Consider the following 19,198-nt stretch of genomic DNA (forward strand, 5'->3'; position numbering starts at 1 on the left):
TGTGAAAGATTGTTGTAAATAGAGTCGTGGCAATTAGTTACAGATACATTTCATGGGCAGTATCAACAGGAGTAAAAATGTAAATTACCCCATTAATTCTAATCACAAGACATGGTCATGTCCTACTGATCTTGTTCATTGAGTTGAGAGTGATGAATATTTTAATCATTTTGTTAATTGCCCATCATATCAATTACATTTACATCTTTCGTATTGTGTAAAGTTATATAACTACATCTTAATCATCAGTCCTTTCAATGTTAGAATTGGTTTGCAGCATCTCTTCAAGCTCCCGTGTTAACCTGCCAATCTTTTCTTCTGCACCGTATCCTGCAAGCCGTGGCAAGTACAAGTGGAGGAGAGTATTAGGCCACAAGTCTATAAGTTAAATTACCTTTACGTAATTAAAATATATTTTGACACGTACATATCGTAATAGCTGCAATAAAGCCCGTACATACAAATTCACGTCAATCTATGGTGAGTGTATTTTAGTAAACCGTTTGAATTTTATTTTTTATGTGAAAAATGATGTCAAGATTGGGCTCGATTTTGTTATGATTGTGTAAGTATTTATTTAACGCCTCAATTAAGGCGAGATTGAGACTATACTACGGTCCCTTCTTCCAACTAACCCATGAGCATGACATTGAAAATAATTACTAACACCCATACCCTAGGTGGAGGAAAACCCACCTAGGCGGAAATCAAACCCGCGACCTCTGGGTTGGCAGCCGATAACGTTACCCCGCCGCCACCGGGGTCGGCCAAAGAAGAACGAGATCTTAAACGTATCAGTTAAGGTGTCTTTATCTCATATTTTACCTCTCGTGTCTCACATATTTTACCTTTCTCCTATTTCATTAACTCCTAGACCCTTGCTCTCATTAATTGTATGAATTACTCTTCATAATTTATCTTCGCTCTTCATCGAATATTCCTCCTTTGTGTAATTCCTTCAATTTAATCTTCGGTTAACTATCGAGGCTCCGAGAGAATCGAGTTAGTTTCCCTTTACTTCTTTTAAGTATTTTATGTACGCTTTTCAGCCATCTCTTGGCATTTTTTTCATTTGGGACTTAGTCTGGTCATATTTTACTTTCAACTTCGAAATTTTGCACCATATTCATCTCGTATCTGATCTACATGAAAATAGATTGTAGCTGCTAAGACGCCTCCGGTGATGGAAAATGTGCCTGGACAAGTGCCAAAAGTGTTTTTCCCGAAAGCCAGGCTGAAAATGCGTTCCCACTTTCTCGTCGATCATTAAATCTGGATAGTAAAACACTTATTGGAGTTGATTCATACAATTTTTGTCATACATGATGGAATACTTTTTATTTCATGAAATACCTCCTCCTCATTCCCTTTGACGCCGTTTGGGGTTGGCTGTGCGGAGGCTCATCAAGTATCATTCAGTATCTTCTTTGTCCTTGGTGTCCCTCGGATAGTTCGCGTTCACTTGCCCTTTAGGTCTCGTCGGAACTTGAATTTTGAAAGATTTTTTTTGAACGAAGTCAGTTCAGTCGCAAAAGGGCCAGCGGTCCGTTCTTCTGAAGCCTTTGCATGTGGCGGGCCACCGAACTAACCGAACAAACTCCCGGCGGCGGCAGCGATTGCGGCGAGAAGAAAGGGAAATGAGCGAGGGAGGAAGGGTTGGAGAGAGGGGTGGGGGCGAATGTGATGGGGAGTGGGGGCGGTTGAGGGAAGGTAAATGCTAGGAGAGCGTTGCGAGAGGGCGGATGCCGTACAAAGGGGGGTAACATGCCCTCGTTCCGTTCCCAAGAGGATAATTTTTCCTCGCATCTCTTCTCCCTTTATCCAACGGTAACCCGCTTCGTTTTCTTCCCCCGTTTCTTTCGCCACATTGAGCGAGGAAGTGGAGCAGGCATGCAACAGCACGGGATGGTTTACCAAATGCGTGAGTTTGCCGTAAGGAAGAGCGTAATTTTGGTTATTTCCTGTATCGAAGGTATGCAACCACAAACGTTGGCACGTCGACTTGTTACCATTTTTAACCCCAGATTCGAGGTTCATTGACCGAAAATGTCGCCGTTGTAGTCTCCTTAAAAAACTCCTGAACTTATCTCCTTTAATATACGTTGCGTTGATAAAATTCACTTCCATTTTAATGTGGTACAATGCCATGTGTGTATCAGTCAATGATAATACCGTACGAAAGGTTTCAGTTGTGCAAATGTATACATAATCGTCCTGCGGTATACAATTAGTAGGAATATATTTTCTCGGTCGAATGCGTAAGTTCCTGCTGCAATTGCGAATCAATTCGCCATCCTTTAGTGTAAGCCATTTCGGTGCTGGCATTGCGTCGCTTGGCAATAGTTTCTCTTTGATAAATATTTTGTACGAATTTGATAAAATTAACAATTTATTAATTAGTAATGTTGAATTATGCAAAATAAACAAATGTATTTAAGCCATTCGCCCATAGATAATGCGTATAGTTATGCCGAATTTCGGAATTGTCTTTTTCTTAGCTGCGACTAATAGTGTGTTACATGCGGGACAAATTACGCACAAATATATTTACATCCATTAGCGACTAGGAGGGCACTTTTTCAATTACCTTTCCTCTTTCAGAAATCTCTTTTGATATAAGACAGTTTCCTCCGAGATGTCATGAGGAATTAATGCTCCCATCAAAATACCTGTTTTGTTTCCTGATATTAATTTTATCTCATAAATTTATAATGTTTACATGTACCTGTAGCTAGCAAGATGTGTGGACTATCATTTTAGGACTTTTTACATAATTATAGGTCACGTACATGCTAACTAGGCCTTCAGTTTCATCGATTTCTTTTATAAGAGCACAATGGTCGGTTAAGTTGTAGCGTGACCGAACATAATGTCATGCAACGTTTAACCCAATTAGTTAAATGTATCTGCTCATATTGGTATGTTTTACAGAAACCTACCATTAACCTAAATAATTAAATTGGTTAATAAATTAAGGAAAACGCCGAGAGAAATAATTTCAGTATATCAGAATATCAAATGAGTCTTCATACTGCATGTAATTATAACTCTTTAGTGCATCCATATTTTCCGCCCTGCGGCTTCCGAGTTCTTTTCTCCCCAAATTCTCACTGCTTACCTTCGGCGAAAAATTTAATAATCGGTGGTTATAAATCCTACGGTATAATCGTATGAGCTATTCATCGCCAGTGGTTTTGTCCTCGTCAGGACAGCATTGTTGGCAATCTGGATCTTAAAGCGGACGGCGGCACGGAAGCAGTTCGGACGCGGAGCGATGTGTAAATAGACCTTTACCTCTTCCCTTTCCGTTATCTTTTCCGGATCGATGAAATCTGCCCGAAAAGGGACCTTTTATCCCTTCCCCCCACCTCCCTCTCTCCCTTCTCCTGAGCTCCCCTCTTCCCTCATTACGCACACTAATTCATCGTTGGAGGAACCCTCCCTCCCTCTCCTCTGCCTCCACCCCTCCCCGTCGGTCCCTCCGTCGTGCCAAAGGGCTCGCCGCCCATTCACGCGACCCCCCTCGGCACGTGCCTGGACCTCATTCCACTTCCACTCCCCCCTCCCCTTCCACGAGCGGCGTTGCCAATGGGTTCCGATTCTTTCGTGAATGATTCGTTCTTTTCGCGATAACCATGCTGCCGTTGAGTATTACTTACATGGAAATTTGTGTGTTGAAAAAATAGCAGTTCGTTACATAAGAAATCGAACGTAGGCCGTCTTTTGGGAAATTTTGTTTTCTTCTCAAACTATAGAACGAACTGCAAATGAATCCAATGAGTTGTATGATGCTATGAAAATGAAGAAATATTTGTTTAATTGAGACCGAAGTATGATATTGTGTTGAAATGCGAGGATCGGAGTTTCCTGCGATTTTTCTGATATCTTCATTTATAAAGTTTATACAGATTTTTCTCTAAATAATCATCCTTGCCGAAAATGTTCCCAACTCTCAGGCGGGTTTTGGTGAATTAAGCACATTTAGTTGAATATTTGTCAATGCCACAATCATAAATGTGATGCCATTCTTTGGCTGACTGTTTTATGTTGAAATTTCAGGCACGTATTGTTAATCGTCCTCTTCGGAATCTTGCCACATTGGTCATATTTGTTTCGTGTTGACTTCAAGCATACCCTGCGCTCTGTATTTCTTTTTAACGCTAAATATAGCAATTATTTTTCTCACCTAAAATCCCTCATCCTGTAATTATATCAGATTGCGCTCAGAATAATATTTTAGGTTTCGCTCTGTATTTTTTGATTTATCAGGATCTAATCCATTTGTGTTTATGTGCCTCTAAGTTAAGCGTTTTATTTTGTTTAAAACTTCTTACCCTTCAATTTGTAATCATACTGTATAGGGATCTTCATCCGAACTAATTTCGTTCCAATGGTTGGTATCAGTGATTCGCCATCGTAATTAGTATCAAAATTCCTTGGACTGAACATCCGTCCCAAGTTTTCACCCAATTTAGGGTGATTGGGATGGGGATGAAATAAAATGGTTCACCAGAATGCACCATTCTTTTTTGTTCTCCTCAATTGCACTTTTATACTTATTGCACCATTTATAGTTTTGTCTAACAAGACACTACCTGGCATCCAACACTTCAACAAATCCCTCTTAAATTCCGCACGCTTACTTCCTCCCTTCATTCCGTCCAACATGCCTATTCTATCCCCACCCCTTCCTCGCTTGCCATGCGTTCTCCCCTATACCGCAGTCTCCAATATTCCATACCAAATTTAAATGCTATCTACTTTTCCTGCTTCTTGTTGAATTCTTGAAGCCTTGTACTTCTAGTTTTTTCCCTTCCTGCCCATTTACGTTAAATATTTTACAAAATGGAATGAAGGAGACGAAGTGAGATAAGACTTGAGCTGACGCTTGCGAAGAGGAGAGAGCTGGCGAAAGGCATTCTGAGTAAGGACGTAATATAAGGATAGGTATAGGCTTTTGGTATGGAGCCTCATGTTGTGTTGTTCAGGAACTTGGTATTGGAGGAAAGGTGATAATCGTAGATTGCAAATTTTGGGGATGAATGGAACGAACTGGATGGATGGAGGAGTATTGATACTTACTGGGTTGCGAGGTAGGATGCTGGGCAAGCCATATATGCTGGGTCAATGTTAAGGGTAGTATGGGAAGGGAATACTGGGAATAAAAGTGGGCGACGAGGTTATTTAGTCAGTCAGGTTTCCAGTTGACCAAGCAATACTCCGTTAGAGGGCCAAGGGACTGTAGTTGTTATTGGATGCTAAAGAGGAAAAAATCGAGAGGTATGGGATGAGGATTAATCAAAATAAAACAAAGTTAATGAGTTTCTTGAAAAGTGGTATGACTAAGTTAAACATTAACATGAGAAGAAATAAACTAGAACAGGTGGAGAAATTAACATATGCAGGCAGTATTTTAATAAAAATGGGCCTAGTAGTGAGTACAGAAAGAGAATATTTGCGTTAGCAAAAGAGGCATTTGCAAGAAGAAGAAGAGAGTTGATGATGGGTACACTGTGTAAAAATGTGAACAGGAGATAAGTTAAAGACTAACATGGATCGTAGTGAATTGTGGATGTGAGACCTGGCCATTGAGACAATAATTTGAGCGTAGATTGGAATCTTTTTAGATGTGAGTACGGCGGAGAACGGAAAAAAAATGTCCAGTGTGATTTTGGAAAATTTCCTCTTAAAGTGCTGAAGGAATCAGTTGAGTTCATGACTCAGCCACTGTAGAAACGTTGCTGAAGGGTTATTTATGCGGAAGTTAAACGAGTAGTTCACGTGGTGATTAAACTTGATGTGTTTCCAGTGTATTAAGCTCCCACCCAAATTTTCGTCCGGCCGCTTCGTCGGAAGCGGCCTGACTGGGCTATCTTTTCCAATTGGCTGAGCCGGGACTCAAGTTTTGAATAGCCTCGTTGTCAATGCGTCTTCTCCTCTCCCCTACTCTATAATTCACCCCCCCCTACCCTCCTGCCCCCACCTTTCTCCTCCTTCCGTCCACGGAGGGATGGGGAGGGGAGACCCTGTTTAAGTCATGTGTCCCCCTCCTCTCCCTACTTTACTGTTTCCCTCCCGCTCTTCCTTCCCCCACCCTACCCCCCTCAATTAAGGATTTCTCCGTCCCCATCCTCGGTGGATCCCGCCGCGGCTTCCGCCTTTGAGGAGGCGTCGGGGAGAAGGGTCCTTCCGGGCCGAGAGTTGAGGGTCGGAGAAGGGGCTGGGTTGCAGGAAGGATGGATACATGCAATTAGGGTCTCTCCCTCTTCGATTCTGTCCATTCCCCCCCGCACGACTCCATAGGAAAGATTTCTTTTTCCCACTTGTTCCCTAGTTACTTTTCACCTCCCTCTTGTTGCTTACCCGAGTAAAGGCTCCACGTAGGCCATTCGTACTCATTCCATTCTCTCGAGGTCTCTGTGGGACAGTCCTCCTCCTGCTCTGAGTTCAACCTGCAAACCTTTGTCGTGAGTTTACGTAATTTTCCTGTGCGGAAAAGAAAAAAAAATCACATTGACTGGTGAAAATTTTTAATAATATTCTTAAGTTGTTTGGCTATATTGATTTTTGGCATGATTATCTATTTGCGTTTACGGATTATTTGATAAATGCAGTGCTGGAAAGCTTTGGATTGTTATAAACATATTTCGAACAACCACCCTTGAAGTAAATACAAAATTGCCAATAAGCGAGTGCAAGGGTTATATTTTAAGAAATTGCATTCGGATCGCTGCTGGACCTATTTTATTGAAGTCGGAGCGGAAGAATCTGTCTTTGGATGAAATGAAAGCATAGAGGCAGCTTTCCGCTTTGGGTGGGTAACCTGGACCATCTCGTCCGAATCAAGTGGCAGGTGATTCTTTTGCGTCGTTACCATTGCTCCCGATGAGGACAGAAGTGATTTAGTTAATGTTTGGTAGTGTGTGGTGTCCGGATGAGATGGGGATGCCCTCGATTCCGTCCTTTCCCCTTGTGCTAGCCCTTTAATTGGGGGGAGTTCTTCTCACTCACCATTGAGAGGGATGTAGTTTTGTGGGAGGGAGAGGTTAGAAGGGTGGGGTACTTCAATTCGAAAGAGGTTGGGGCGGTCGCGGAAACCCCTCCCTCCTCATCTCTCGGTTCTCAGATCGGTGCCGAACTAATCGAGGGAGGAAGTTGCCGAGGTTGCCTGTCGTGCTGCAGTGACTCTCCAGGGTCCTCTCGGGTGGGCTCTGATTGTTCGCGTGCAGTGGGCCGAGCGGCCCCGAATGCGCTCGACGCGATAGGTTTTCCCTTTTCGGAAGTTCCCTCCGCCGCGTCGGCGGGCGCTTATGTATATAGAGACTGTTTCGACGTTCCGAATTGGGACAGAAAGGAAGTAGCGTGCTTTTCAAAGTTGAAAGGAACGCTGGCGATTTGGATGGGCCGGCCTCGTTTGAGCTTTCGACCCCAAAGAGAATGAAGGGTAGCAAAGGAACGATGGTTGATTAATTTAAACTCATTTAGGGTAAGTTGGGAAACAGATGAAATACGTACTCCGCTGCATTGGGATCTGATCGGCGAGAGGAAAAACGCTGCAATATAGTTCCGACTGGCAAAAAGTTAGTGCTGGTCATCAAACGAGTTAGCTGCTAAGGGTTTCATCATTATGTTCATAATGACTTACGCTGAAATCATCAGCGTGAATCATGTCTGACTCGAGATCTATCGGGAGATAGGTAACTACAGTGTAAATATTTGTATTGAAAAAAATGATGTAATTGAATTGTTTTTGTTCAATGCATTTTTTTGTCGGAAATTTGGAATATGTTATTAGAGTAAGGGGTGTTTCAATCATTAAATCAAATGATTTAATGACTGAAATCGGAGGACGCACTAGAGAAAAACATGCAGGAAAAAACTGTATCTCAAAATGTAGTGCCGAACTTGAAGACAAAACTTCTAATGATTTAGTCCAGTATTTCATGATTTAGATAGGAATGTATGTGCTCGAGTTTTTTGATTATACATTTATTTTTTTTTAATTTTTACCTTTAAAGACTTAAATATATGTTGAAATTCATGTATAAACAAATAGTGGTGCATTAATGGATGGTTATCCCCCCAAACACACGTCTTTGCGGCGGTATACAGGGTATTGTGTTGATGTGGATGAATAGATAAATTCGTCTATTATATTAACCTGATCCAATGAGTGCATCTTACATATATTGTTATTCATTTGTTTTCCATCGTATATAAGCTAAAAGTGGTTCGCGGTAGTCCAGGGGTGGAGCGTTGGACTACTGACCGGAGGGCCCGGGTTTGATTCCCGGGCAAGCCTCTGTGGGCACCTGCAGCTCCACCCAAACTAGTTGTTTTTCGGGTACCAGATCTTCCTGGGCAATTATAACCGGGCACTGGGAAAGTAACTGGCCCCCCATACCCTGATTTGCGAATTTCATACGCCGTTGGGCTTAGTACTGGGCGAATTCTACCTTAACCAACCAAACCGACCTTGGGGTCGACTACTGTTTTACGGTTTTATAAGCTAAAAATCTCTGACTATATTTAGGCAGTTATAAAAAAAGTTACGTCGTCTCTCCTAGGCCTCCTATACCGGAAATCAGAGATCTTCGTCCGCTGAAATTTTCAATTTGTTTTCTTTTTATTATGTTGTATTACTCTCATTCTGCTAATGCCAGGTCCAAACTCTTAAAATTGTGACATTTGTTTTGTCAAATAGTGAGTGGGACAATCTCCCGGTTTTGCAATACCGTCCACTGATGGCATTCTTTTTTCACTCTCCTAATTCTGTATATGTGCGTTTCATCTCCCCATAGGAGTATTGGTTGATCAAATGCCCCGAGGTTCAACGTTCGTTCATTCAAGTATCACGTTGCTTTTAGTCGAAATACGCTTGCAACTCAGTACATATACATCTAGATAATACCCCGCAAGCCGTCGCAAGGACGTGTGCCAGGGGGTGATAGGTCACCAGCCATTCTACATGTATTCCTTCTCTTTCCTCACACACATGGCACCCCGCGATCAACCCAAAAACCGCGTGGAAAGGGGCTGACCGAACACCATTCATGCGACGTACCTACTCAGATTACAAGTAATACATTGTTAGCAGCTGTTCCTGTGCCGCCCCTGGACAAGAAAAAACATTAAAAGAGGGCAGGTACACATGCAATTCAGACACTTAATACCCGTTAATTACCTGCTCCTATTACCAGTTAGTCATATGTCCTTTATTGCTCTATAATAAAAGTTATTTCCAAAAGTTCATCAAATATGCCTGAATCACCGCCATCCCTCCTCTCCGATGTAAGACGTTCATATTGCGTTTGCGGTCGCTTTTTTTTAGGTAGAGAGGGTAAATTTTGGTCCTTAATTACCTGTAAGACGTTCATATTGCGTTTGCGGTCGCTTTTTTTTAGGTAGAGAGGGTAAATTTTGGTCCTTAATTACCCATGGCTGGTTGAAGCGATTTGAAAACATTTCTGTGGCAACTGTAAGCCTCGCATTCAACGCTTAGTCGGAGTAACGTATGAAGCCGAGAACTCCGCCATTGGAATTGAGATCCATTTAAGGTGTGGCCACCGGTTTCCGTCTTTTCTCCACCTTGATCCGCGCAAGAAGGATTGCTTGCTTCGATCATCTTCTACAGTCGTCGTGACTCAGACTATTGGAGAATCGAGAGTCTTCCTTATTTGGTCATCCGCACTAAATAAGTTCCTCTTGCGTTGTCGGGAGGCTGTGTGTGTGTGTCTGTTTGATGCGGGCAGGTAGGTCGTTGCCTTCGTGGCTGATTTAAAGAGCTCACTGACCACAGTCTTCTGAACCTGCATTTGATCGTGGTCATGACTTTATAAATCCATTCTTTGTTGAAAGCTCTTTGTTTCCCTTTTAAAAACATTAAATATTTCATGTGATTTTTGATGTGTATAAAACGCTTGAAAAATATAAAGCGATTGTCATCTTTCTGCTAGTAGTAATTATTTTGCTAAGATGGAAAGGCGGCAAGGTACCCCATTAGCGGAATTCTATTGTTGATTCTCCCAGCACAAGTCTCGTTTCCGAATCTGGATTTGAACTTCCTCCAGATGCTTAGGTTTTCCATGTTTATGTGATATGGAACATGGGAAAATGTTAAATATGAAAAATGTAGATGCCATTGCACATCTTTTATGGATAATCGATATTGCTTGCTGTAACAACTATGCTGACTGTAATTTGTGGAAGTGAACTATCGTTGAAAGCCCAGGAAGGAGGTAATGGAGTGACCGGTAGCTGGAAAGCTTGCTGCCTTCATTTTCATTTGGTCATAGCTATTTTGCTAATTTTGGTTTTGTAAAATTAACTATGAGGTGCATAACCATCTGTCTTCGTAGCACTTAGAATCTAATTACTACTCATACATGCCGTTAACAATGGACGTTAAAAGTGGATGATTACCCAATTGAGTTTTATTTTTACTTTTTGATATGTGAATTACACATTTACATCTACATAAATAACCGGCGACCCTCAAAAAAGGTTTTTGGCAGGGGGTGAAAACACCAGGAAAAATGGGCAAGGGTTAAGGAAGATGAAGGGCTTCTAAGGTGCAAAGGAATGAAGAAATCCTCGAAAATCATTTGGGAGGTGATCCTCTTGAGAAGAATCGACCCTTGCGTACACACTTATACTTATGTTAGCGCTAAACCCCGTTTAAAATTAGTTCATTTCTAGCCACCACAGAAGCACACACATTATTTAGGAGAGGACAAAAATGGACATAACCTATCACATTAGGGACCGCCGACAAACTTATACAGGTGCACTTACTATTCATTGAAATAAGCCATTGTATTTCTTAATGATTCATTGTTACGATATTTTTTCTTATCTAACAATTATTCTTAAATTATTTGAAAACATCATTCAATAAGCTCTGATTTTAATGGATCTTTAAACGCTAATGTTAAAGCGTAGAAAAGTTTTAAGATATATGTGCCCTCAATCGCAATTTGTAGAGCCTTGCATATTGTCCCGCTTATGCCCCAGACCTTTCTCGAATAAAGTCGGAGAAATTGTCTGAAAATGATAAATTAGGAATTTTAAGTGAGCTGATGAAAATATGAGCTATTGAAAATTATTAATTTAAGTTTAAACGTTAATTTCCCCTTGATATCGTTCCGTTTGTCTTTAAGTGTAACCGTCTCCACCTCCTTTCCATTTTTGAAGTAAGTTGAGTGTCTTAGTCTTATTGTGAGAGACTCTTTGAGGTACTCAGTCGCATTCATCTTGATGTGTACTCTCGATCTGAGCTCCTCCCTTTTTCATTTAGATCATGCGAGTGGAATAAAAGTGCAGATAGCAAAGTCTAGGGATTGAGGATAGTTAAGCTATTTTGTTTTTGATATTCTCTCTCTTAAACATGGTAAAAATCCTCTATCAAAATGTTTGCTGTCATACCATCGAGGAGAAATCGATGATAAATCAAACCATAATTCCTGTAACCAGGAAGGTGAATTTCTGGTACTGCTAGAGCAGTCCTTGCCCGCGTTCCAATGAGCAAACATGTCAAAATAAATCAATAACGAAAGGACTGTCGGAATAATCTTTTGCGTGGTGTACGCGGCGTTGTGTTGTTCCCGCCACTTTTAAAATCGTAATGTTTTCGGCTTCTAAACAATATCACTCGGACGTGTTTCCTTCATCGCTGTGCCCGCGAGCTGAACTTCTATTCATTTCTGTGAAGGGGCTGCTACTCGCAGTAGTACCCACTCCCGAAGGCCCTCTCTCCCCGTTCGCTGTATTGACTCTGGCAACCTCCCTAGGGAATTGATTGACCGGTGTTGATTGGTGAATGTTTACAAGTGATATGTCGTGCCGGCAACTCGCTATGAGCATTATCAACGGTCAACAGTGCTCCATCGACATGTGGTGATTGTCTGTGTTGGTTTTTCTTACTTATGCCTTGTCCTTTATTACTGTCTACCAAGTAATGTAAATGCAGCAATCCTAAATTTTCTGTGATTGAGAATTAATGCCGTTTTGCTGTTTTCATTGCAGCCTCCGCCGTGGTCCGGGAGCCAATGTTCAGGACAGCAGCGGCTACTCGGCTCTCCACCATGCAGCTCTCAATGGCCATAGGTAAGTGCGAATTTTGGAAATTCCGAGAATAAAGTTGTAGGATGAGTATAAATATGGCTTTTGTTTGCTGTGTTCCGTTCAGTTGTCACTGAATTGCCGTAAGTTAACAAAACTCTTTTCAGGTTTTGTGTATAATCAATATTCTCCGCTTATTTTTTTATTCTGTCCTATGCTTCTAATTACTCTTTTGCCTCAAGCCAATAAACTGATAATACTTAATAATATAAGACATATTATGTATAAATTGAATGAAACTTTAACCTAAATAGCTTATAATATGAAACTTGTGTGCTGGTAATCTCACCTTTGCTTATTACGAGAAATTCGGTTAATCTTATTGTGAAGCGATGAATGAGTTTCATAAATAGTCTCAGATATTAGGAAGCCCGTCTGTGCGTTCCTCTGATGATGATGAGCTTTGGGCTGTTGTTGGTAGAAACCCGGATTTCTAATCCGGGTTTTTACCTCATCACTCCTGGCCCAACTGGGATGAATTTTGGGAGAGAGTTTTCTAAAAATCCACGCTGGGGATGGGGAAGTAACTGTTCCCTTTATCCTCAATACGTGAATGTTGAGGATAGGTACCTTTTTAAGGTATAGAGCGAGGTACAATCGTTTCTCAGACGATCACATTAAGCTACGGGTTAAACCATGCTTGCAAAGGTTCATGTCTCCGTTACTCCTGTTTCTGTAAATTACGGGCGGGTGAATTGGTGAGCATTAGTATTTGCTTTTACCTTCGTTATTTTTCAAATAAACTGCACGTAGGCGTTATTTGACTGGTATTTGCTCGAATAAATTCTTTGCAGTGAATCTCCTTTTTTCTGATAGTTTGCATGTCATGTTATGAAGGTGTCACATTCATTTTTCAGCTGGCTTGTGGTCAAATTTTTGCTTGGCATTATATGAAATAAAAATTATTTCCTATCAATTATTTTAATTGGTATTGTACCGTTTAGTTATATTTAGATCGATACAGTCTGTACATAGATACATTTCCTTGCCCGTCCTAACGAAATAAAACCTGGCAACCGGCCCTGCAATATACCCTTCATCAATTCTGTCGCACATATCCTTTTCGTGCACCTTCCTTACTTGCCTAAGTTTCTCCCCTCTTTCACAGTTCCCAGCATCTAATCGCCAAGCAAAATGCTCTGAATTCGCCTTTCCTGGCTCCTATGGATTTCTCCCAACAATTTCCTCGTCACTCCGACCATGCCTAGCGCTTCCTTGTTTGTTGTCCTTTTTGTCCATTTGACCTTTCCCATCCTCCACACACACACACACATTTAAAAAGGCACCAATCTACGAAGTTCATCATGCTGCAAATACTTCGTTTGATACAAAACCACTCCCCATTTCAAGTTTTAACGGCTCTCAACTTCCTTTAGTCTTCATCGTTAAAGTCTTAACATTCTTACCCTACATTCCTGTCACCAATTCCCTCTTCCTTGTAGAAGTTTCTTTGCCTAATCGAAATCTTCATATGTCCTTACTTTTATGACCATTTTAGTCCAAAAACCACCAGAATAAGTAACTATTCTAGGAGTAGTAGTAACTTTTGGGGGGGCCACCGACAGTCGACGTCATTTTTTTCAAATTTTCATTTAATTAAAAAAGTCGTTTGTGAAGGAGACTGACCGAGAAAAATTTTCCCTTCCTTCGCGATGCCACTAAAGAGAGGAGGAAGGGTGGAGAGAAACCTGACGCGGGCTTTAGCCTACTCTTATCGAAAGGCCCTAAGGGATTCACAGTTTAACTTCCCATCCGACGGACGGCGTACTCACATAAATTGCACTCCACAAAGCGTCTCAAGTAGGTACTAGGGTACTGAATAAAGGTATACCGCCTCCAGGATTCAAACCCGGGCCCTATGCATGGGAAGCCAGTACATAGCCACCGCGCCATCCCGGTCCCCATAAACTTTTCTACCTTTCTACCTCTAGATTTTACCTTCTATTTTATTGCCAACTTAGCCTTCCGCTCCCTCCAAAACCTCAAACCTTTGTTTTGTTTCTATATCTTATCTAATCCCATCTTCTTATTCCATATTCTTATCCCACCTGTCACAGTAATTTTCTGAAGCGCTTAGCAATGCTTTCAACCCATTGACTGACTGGCTAACTAAAGCCAGATCATCAGTACTTTTAACTGATTTTACTCGTATGCATTTCCCACCTACTTTTATCCCAATCTCATAGGCATTCCCATTTAAACATGCATGTATTTGTGCGAATGTTTCTGTGTATTTACTAATATGTATTTTAATGTACTATAAACTAATCGTTGTGATGTATGGCTGATGCCGTCCAACCTCTGCTTCACGCCCTTGCGGCGCCTTGCGAGGTATTTTCTCGTTGCAGATGTCCTATTGCCATATTAGTTTAACATCATGGTGTTGACAACCCCTCCAATCAATTTTCTAAACTCACTCTTCGGCGCTAAAAACTCCTTTTCCATTCCCAGGGAGGTGGTCCAACTCCTCCTGGGCCACGAAGCGTCCACCAACATCGCGGATGGCAAAGGCAGCACCCCGTTGCACTTGGCCGCGTGGACGGGCAACGAGGACATCGTGCGTCTCCTCCTCTGCCACGGACCATCCGTGCCCAATGTCAACCTCAAGGTAAGTGTCGTTAATGTCGATTCCATTGGATAAATATGAGTATGCCTGGACACTGTCCTCGGCCGAGGTCGTGTTCTCATTAAGTTAAATATGGAATTGATGTGTCCAAGACTACTTTAATGAAGAGAACGATTATGACAATTGAATGTTTAATCGTGTAGGAACCTCTTAATCGTTCTGGTGTTCACTACACGTCTGAAGCCGCCAGGTGTGTAGCGGTTAGGCTATTTGACCACTGTAGGGCTTTTTATAGAAAAAAGTGTCGGTCGATGTGTAGGTCAAAAAGTGGGTCTCTAAAGTCTGCCATACCAAATTATTTAGCTTTAAATGAATTTAGATTCAGTGCTAGTATTAGCTGATTTAATACGAATCAAATAGCATCGGACGGAAAATTTTATAAGAGATTTAATATTAATAAGAAGACGATCCTCGTTAAATATCCTTATTGTCAAGGAAACATCTGTATTGGTTCTAAATGACCGAAGTTTAAAAACAAATTCGCAGAATATCATCACCATGTTCAAAGTACAGGCACAGATATAATTATTGGGACTGAAAGCTGTTTATCCAATGATATTGCCGACGGTGAAAATTTCCCAAAAACATTTTCTATTTACCGGAATGACAGAACAAATAGAATCGTGGATGGTGTCTTTATTGCAGTTCAAAATTCTTGCGTCAGCAATGTTGAAGTAATTCCGGGTAATGGTTTGGAAAACGTTTGGTGCTCAATTAAAAGTCCTCAATCCAAAAAAAATTATTTGTGCGCATTTTACAGACTGCCAGTCGACAGAGAGAATACAACACTGGAATTAGATCAGAAAATCAAAGGTTTCTTATCCCAACACAATGATCGCGACGTTACAATCGGTGGAGATTTTAATGTCCCATCTATTGACTGGAGCACATAATTTTAAAACGGGAGGTAAAGACAAAGATATCTGCGAATCTCTATTAAATTCTTTCAGGTTGAACTCATTGAATCAAATTGTCTTATCTCCATTTAGGGGCGATAATATTCTTGATTTATTAGCAACGAATATTCCCGGAAAAGTCTTAACTATAGAAACTCTAAAAGGAATTAGTGACCACAGGGCAGTAAATGCTAAGTTTTCGCTATATGGGGTGCGAAATGAGAAGCCTAAAAGGAAAATTTACTTGTTTAAAGAAGGAGACTATAATGACCTAAAGTTATTGCTGCAGAATACGTTTGGAAGTATTGAGAAAGATGGTTATCACCGAAATGCTGAGAATACGTGAAATCACTTCCTTGAGATCACGCGCTCAGGAGTCAACAAATTTATTGCCAGTAAATTTATGTAAGTTAACTCGGAAACTGGAGGGTAAAACGCGGATGTTAGAAAGGCATTGCGACGCCAAAGGCTATGCCATGCCGATATGAAAAAATATTATGGATGATATCTCTAGCGACCAAAAGAATGAAATCGCTTATAATTACAAGATATCCAGGGCGAATGCCAAGAAGGAATTTCGGAAAGCGTTAAGCGACTTCAAAAGGAAATGGTTGGCGGAAAATATGAAAGAGGATCCGCAAGTATTTTGGTCATACGTCAATGAAGTTCTGGAAAATAGGTCTATTGTTAATTCACTCAAAAATTATAAAGGCGTAAGAGTAACCAGAAGTTTGGAAAATGCTAACTTATTAAATTTCGTCTTTCAAAGCGTCTTCACCAATATCTCACAAGAATACCCCCGATAGCTTACCAATCCGTCAACCGATGCCTAAAATTGAAATATCATATAATGGAGTAGAATGTTTGCTGAAAAATATTAAGCCTAATAAATCCTCCGGGGCCAATGAAATACCCGCTTTTATATTTAAGTATCTTGCTTCGGAAATTCCGCCGTATCCAGAATTAATATTTAAGAAGCCGCTGGTGGATCACAAGGTTCCCAGAGATCCGAAAACGGCTAACATAACACCAATATTTAAAAACGGAGACAAGAAGGAACCGAGCAATCACAGACCTATTTCCCTCACATCCATTTCGTGCTAGGTTATGGAACATATAGTTCCAATGCAACAATTTCAGAGTGTAAAAATCATTCACCTTGACTTTGATTCGAACCCAGATCCCTCAATATCCGGTCGAGTGGTTTAGCCAGGTAAGCTATCGAGGCGTCCTCTTAAACTCTGAAATTTGAGGCTTTTAAAGGAACAAGATGTTGTGACGAAATACCCTACATACAATGTCACAGGCATTCGTAGTCATGCGCGACGCGCCACTGTCCACGAGGTTAAAGCCAACTTTAAACAATTATTCTGTTTATACCTTGACAAATTTCCAAAGAAACTGCGGGAGATGCCGCAACAGTAACTTTTAACGGAGTCATCCGCTAATGTGCATTTCAATAACACAATTTGATTTTTACACTCTGAAATTGTTGCATTGAAATGCACATTAGTGGATGACTCCGTTGAAAGTTACTGTTGCGGCATCTCCCGCAGTTTCTATGGAACATACAGTTGTTAGTTCGACCGTGAGACGCTTCGATAATCAGGAGTTATTAATGAAAAATCAGCACGGTTTCCGGAAAGTTAGATCCTGCGAGACACAACTTGCGCCTTTTGTTCATGATGTACTTATTTCGGGAGAGAACAATGTTCCCGTGGACGCGATTTTTCTAGATTTTAAGATAGCCTTCGACAAAGTTCCTCATAGTACCTCACATCTCTGTACCCGATTTCCCTGGTCTAACACAATAATTGAAACCCTACCGCTGTTTAGCCGTTCTCTGCAATTTTCGCTTGCACCGAGTAACTCGACGGGGTCCACTAAAAACACGATTAAGCCTGAACGAACACGCGCAGGCGATTGGCGCTTGGATTGTGTTGAAGATCAGACTCCCCGCCATCGATCCTGCACAGTGCGAGCGCGTTGCGACGTCGAGTTACGCCAGGGAAAAATTGTTTTCAATACTTTTTACACAAACGTTGTAAAGTAGAATAAAATTGAATCTTTGCAAGGTCATGAATAAGAGTTGGCTGTAAAGGTTGATGAAGAGAGAACATATCCGTTCGTGGATGTACGAATGGAAACCGAGGAGAAATTATGTCCAGAAGAGTTCTGAAATAATCTTTTATTAGACAATGGTTGTGAAATTTAAAAGGTACATGCAGTATCTCATATACTTCTCTGTGAGGGACGTCTACAATATGCCCGCAATGTATTCTATGTGTATTTCCAAAGTTTACATCTAAGACCTCATGTTTTGGATGATTGGTACACGCGAAAAAATATATTTATTTGGGGCATATGTTAGATCTAAATAATTAAGGTGAAATATGACGTTCCTGAATGCTTTATGCAGTTTAGTTTACCATTTGTCAACTGTTTTGGAACCACTTTGTGTGATAAACTAATAGGTATACGCGTGCGATTAATCAGAACATCTGCGAGAAAAATTAATTTTTGTGATACAATTGTCCTCTGGTATGACACTTTAACAATGGTTTGTGCCAGGAAATACATTAATTGTTAGCGGAAGTCCACCTTGCTCGGGTAGGTTTTTCGTTATATCACCAACCCCTCACTGACATGATAATATTTTTTTAAAGCCCATACTGTATGTTTCAATAACCCATTCTTCAGCCCTGCATACTTAATGCATCCCTTAATTTAATTCAAAATGATTACTGCTCTTTTCCTCCCCCTACCTTGTTTTCCCAGCATTCTCTTCCCTGCTACCGTCTTCAGCATCCCATTGACTCTTAAGTATCTTTTGAATCCACTTATCCTTCCTTCTACGAATATCTTCCAACAACAGTCTCCTTCCTCCATTCTATGTGTAGGATACGTCTACAAAATACCCTCAAGCTGCCGTAAAGGCGTGTAGTTGCAGGTGTTAGGTCCCCAGTCATACATCCGGAAATATTAGTTTATGAATAAATATATGTATATAAATAAATAAATAAATATATATATATATATATATATATATTTTTTTTTAATCCAATTACAGTACTCAAGTTAATTTTTTTTGCGCTCTTGTGTTCGATTTTGTTATTATTGCGTGTCGTACGAGAGATGAACCAGTGCATGCTTGTCTATCTATCTCTCATATTCATGACGGTGGTTGAATCTATCAATATACTTTGGTGCCGTGGTTCGTTCCTTATCATTAATAAAACTCAGGTGCCCTCTACCCTTATTAAAGTCTAACTCTCGTCTGTTCTCTTCATGAATTAAGAGGTTACATTAAAGTACTTATACGAACAAAGCCATTTCATTATCGTAAAATCGCTCTCCAAGGAAATGTTTTGAGCTTTGAGGCTCTTCAGCATGTAATCATGTTGTACAGGAACCCACATCAACCACGGACTGAGAATAACGTGTGCAGCTCAGATCTTGATTGGCGAATCGAAGCGATTCTATCGCGGCTGATTACCAGGAGTGTTCTTATCCGCGCGGAGATATAGTCCCTGGCGCATAGAGATAATCTCGGATC

General features: G+C 40.9%; 1 protein-coding gene across 1 annotated transcript in view; it reads left to right on the forward strand.

The window, feature by feature from the left end:
- The window catches only part of LOC139697963 (ankyrin repeat and SAM domain-containing protein 1A-like), a 249,524-nt gene that overhangs the window by 60,348 nt on the left and 169,978 nt on the right, over positions 1-19,198 (forward strand). The window contains exons 2-3 of the mRNA XM_071596819.1: positions 12,025-12,105; positions 14,572-14,728. Of these exons, the coding sequence (XP_071452920.1) occupies positions 12,025-12,105; positions 14,572-14,728 (238 nt within the window). The remainder of the gene's footprint in view (positions 1-12,024; positions 12,106-14,571; positions 14,729-19,198) is intronic.

This window comes from Hetaerina americana, unplaced genomic scaffold (genome assembly GCF_022747635.1).
Source record: "Hetaerina americana unplaced genomic scaffold, ioHetAmer1.1.p SCAF_8, whole genome shotgun sequence".
Taxonomy (NCBI): Eukaryota; Metazoa; Arthropoda; class Insecta; order Odonata; family Calopterygidae; genus Hetaerina; species Hetaerina americana.